The sequence below is a fragment of the Salminus brasiliensis genome, chromosome 20, assembly GCF_030463535.1.
Source record: "Salminus brasiliensis chromosome 20, fSalBra1.hap2, whole genome shotgun sequence".
Classification (NCBI taxonomy): domain Eukaryota; kingdom Metazoa; phylum Chordata; class Actinopteri; order Characiformes; family Bryconidae; genus Salminus; species Salminus brasiliensis.
Window position 1 is genome coordinate 22,443,806 of NC_132897.1, and position 3,311 is coordinate 22,447,116.

The following is a 3,311-nucleotide window of genomic DNA, read 5'->3' on the forward strand; positions in this document are numbered from 1 at the left end:
CAAGATCCGTGGTTAACCTAGAGTGGGGAAGAGACACAACCAGTAACCCCAGGATAGTGCAAATAGTTATCGTTGCTTATCTTACCGGTATACATCAACATAGCCATAAACAAGACGTGTAAATAATACTGGTATAGAAGAGCGTAAATACTGTCTGTATGTTATCGTTCGTATCGTCATTGTTTATGTGATGACCCCTGTAGTAGACACAGCTAACATGCTTCAAGCGTACCCGTTGTAAATGATTGATCATGTAAGCTTATGTACTTGTGTCGTTTAGAATCTGCTGAATCCTTGCCAGATCTAACCCTCTCTTTATTCCTGATGTGAAGACCCGCAGGGAGAGCTGTTATGGCAAAGCTCAGTTCTGTGGGGTGTTCAGAAAGGTTCTGAGACTATACGATAGGTCTCTAATCATTAAATGAATGGATGAGAGTAAGTGTAAAGATCATCACTCTTTATGTTTATTAAACACAACAAAGACAGGCTTCCAACTCCAGTAACACTACATAGGTGATTTAGGTGAAAATATTATATACAACTATTTCATAAAATATAATTGGCCATAAATTGCAACTTATTAAAAGATGACTTTTACAACAATATCTTTAAAAAAAAAAAAAAAAGCTAAATGAATGAATTTAAATGTGTGATATTTGATATTTACCTTCTATAAGACGTGCTATCTGTATTCAAGTCAATGTATCTGTATTCAAAAGTCTACATTTATTATATTTGTGTGTAAAATTGTTATAGTTTGTGTGAAATACTGTTACCGTTCCCCTGACAACCCTTTTGATCGTCATACTGAATCAAATGAAGTGCTTTAGAGTGAATCGCCATGAAGCAGTGTCACCATTCTCACAGCTGAGCGCGTTCTGGCCAGTGTGATGTCATAATGGTTCTGATTCTGGTCGTCATGGTGATGTGAATAAAAAGCCTGCGTCAAGGCTGGAAGACCACAGACAGGGAGACGTCGAGATGGAGGACAGAGGGGAACTGACCTCCAGCTCCAGAATGTAAAACTTCTACATTTTCTTGATGGATATTCTTTTCTATTTCTGCATCTTGTGCATTCTGCTTGAACAACACCAACTCTGCTGCTCTGTTGCGTCTTTGTTTGTGTGCAGGAGTAGACTTGGGTGTTATTTTAGGGCCTTCATGGTTCTAGTGGTCGCGCTGGACGCTGTGTTCATGGGTCTGGAAACAGACCGTGAACTTAAAGCTGCGTATTCAGCGTTGTTCGAGGTGAGTGAACTGAAGAAATTCCACGTAACCTATTTTTACAACATTTATATAGATGAGAGAGGGAAGGAGGGCAGAGAGCATGTATGTATGTATGTGTGTGTGTGTGTGAGAGAGACTGGATCACAGTGCGTTTATTGTGCTTAATCTGTTCCTCAGGGGGCTGATGTGTTTTACCTGGTGGTCTTCATCTTGGAGTTCATGGTGAAGGTGTACACGGAGCCGTGCGGTTTCTGGGGAAGTGGAGCCAACATCTGCAACACCGGGTTCCTGCTGCTGTCGCTGATCTCCAGGGCAGACGGGTCATACTGGGTCTTCCGGATCCTCAGGGCTTTCCGGATCCTGAGAATCGTCTTTATCATCCCCAGTATCCAGGTAAAGTGCATGATGGGAATGAGGGGTAGACAGTAGAAAGTTACTCAAACAAAAGCAGAATAACCTCGGGAGTTGTTTAAATGAGGTGTCCACAAACATTTGGACATAAAGTGTATAATAGCGCTTGTTTTCCACAATTCTAGGTTATTGATTGTTATCACGTGCCATTAAGAAAACAGAAGACACATTTCCGATACTCTAACGTTATGATGTGCTGTTTTCCAGGACCTGGTCTTGATCCTGTTCCAAGGCCTGAAGACGGCCGCGTATGTGACGGCCATGATTTTCTTCATCTTGCTCGTCTTTGCCGTCGCCGGAGTGCAGCATTTCGGAACCGCGGACCCCGAGAACTGGGGGGATATGGGTGTTGCGTTGCTCTCCACCTTGAGCGTAGTCACAGTGAGTCAAACACAGCCGCATTTACAGATACTGAACATCCAGAAAATACACACGTCTACATACGCTCACGGAGCACGTTATTAGGAGCCAACTTGGACATCTGCTCATTCATGCCAGAAATGTACACGCACGCACTAGGCAAGAGACTTTCACACTCGCCTTTTCACAACAATCCGCACATTTCACATTAGTTCAATTAGGGGATGAACTTTATTTCCACCATTATTACCATTAACGTTATTGCTCTATTGTAGATTTCAGGCTGGCTGGAACACCAGGACAGACTTCATAGTCTAGGGATTGCCTACAGCGAGCTGTTTTTCATCATCCTGATCCTGATAGGCAACTTCATGTTCCTTAACATGTTCACGGGATTGGTCATGGTAAGTCTCTCTTTTGTGGAGTTCTTGTGGACTTGTCTTTTACAGTCATTTGTTGTCTAGAACGTCTAAGGTCCAGATACCCAGATTAAGCCAAAGCATAGACAGAAGAGCCTTTTTAACAGTGAAGCATCAGTGATGATGCAGTTTAGTTCAAGACGATTCACTGTCATCTTAGAATATTCTGAGTGAAAACATGCTCTTTAATGCTTGAGGCGTCGAACACATCGTTGGAGAAGAAGAGTCTTTCAAAGGGGTTTTTTTTTTGTTCCGAAACGAATAGTATGTTCTGAGAAAAGTAGCTTTAGTCTTTATCATCATTCATGAACTGTTTATTCTCTCTAATTTCAAACAGCAAACATCTAAGCAAATAAAGATGCAGAAGATGGAAGAGGAAGATCTGCAGAAAAAGAGGATGCAGAGAAAGCGAAAGGAGCAGCTGCTTCAGAGTCCGGTAAGTCATTCAGTCATTGAGCTGAAATTTTTTTAAAAAATCCTTTCCACAAGTGTTTCTTTTCTACAATGATGTGTCTAAACTGTAGCGCTGTTTCCATCTCCTACAGGCAGAGTATTTTCACCAGCTCAGACTGAAATATCAACAGTCTGACAGCGCTGACTTCCTCGAACCGAAAGAGGTCTGCACGAGCTTGACGTGGATCAACCTGTATCTGACCACGTTAGAGAAGCAGGAGGAAGACATGAGAAAGTAGGCAATTGGAGAGCACACACACACACACACACACACTCATTCAGGTTTAATAGATGTTTTGTTTTTTAAAGTGAGGATTTGTTTGGATCTTTGATATTTTAGGAGATAAAACTGTATCTATTCTATTATAGTGATCTGATAAAACAGTAGAAATGAACTCTGAACAATACAACACCAGATAAACTGCACTAGATGTGTAAATT

At 41.5% G+C, this 3,311-nt stretch overlaps 1 protein-coding gene across 1 annotated transcript; it reads left to right on the forward strand.

The window, feature by feature from the left end:
* The first annotated feature begins 958 nt into the window (after positions 1-958).
* Positions 959-3,109, forward strand: LOC140542384 (cation channel sperm-associated protein 3-like). The gene is made up of 7 exons (XM_072665334.1): positions 959-1,019; positions 1,131-1,248; positions 1,405-1,620; positions 1,846-2,019; positions 2,274-2,402; positions 2,755-2,853; positions 2,963-3,109. Exons 1-7 carry the CDS (start codon positions 982-984, stop codon positions 3,107-3,109), a joined length of 921 nt encoding a protein of 306 aa, XP_072521435.1. The 5' UTR covers positions 959-981.
* The last annotated feature ends 202 nt before the right edge of the window (positions 3,110-3,311 follow it).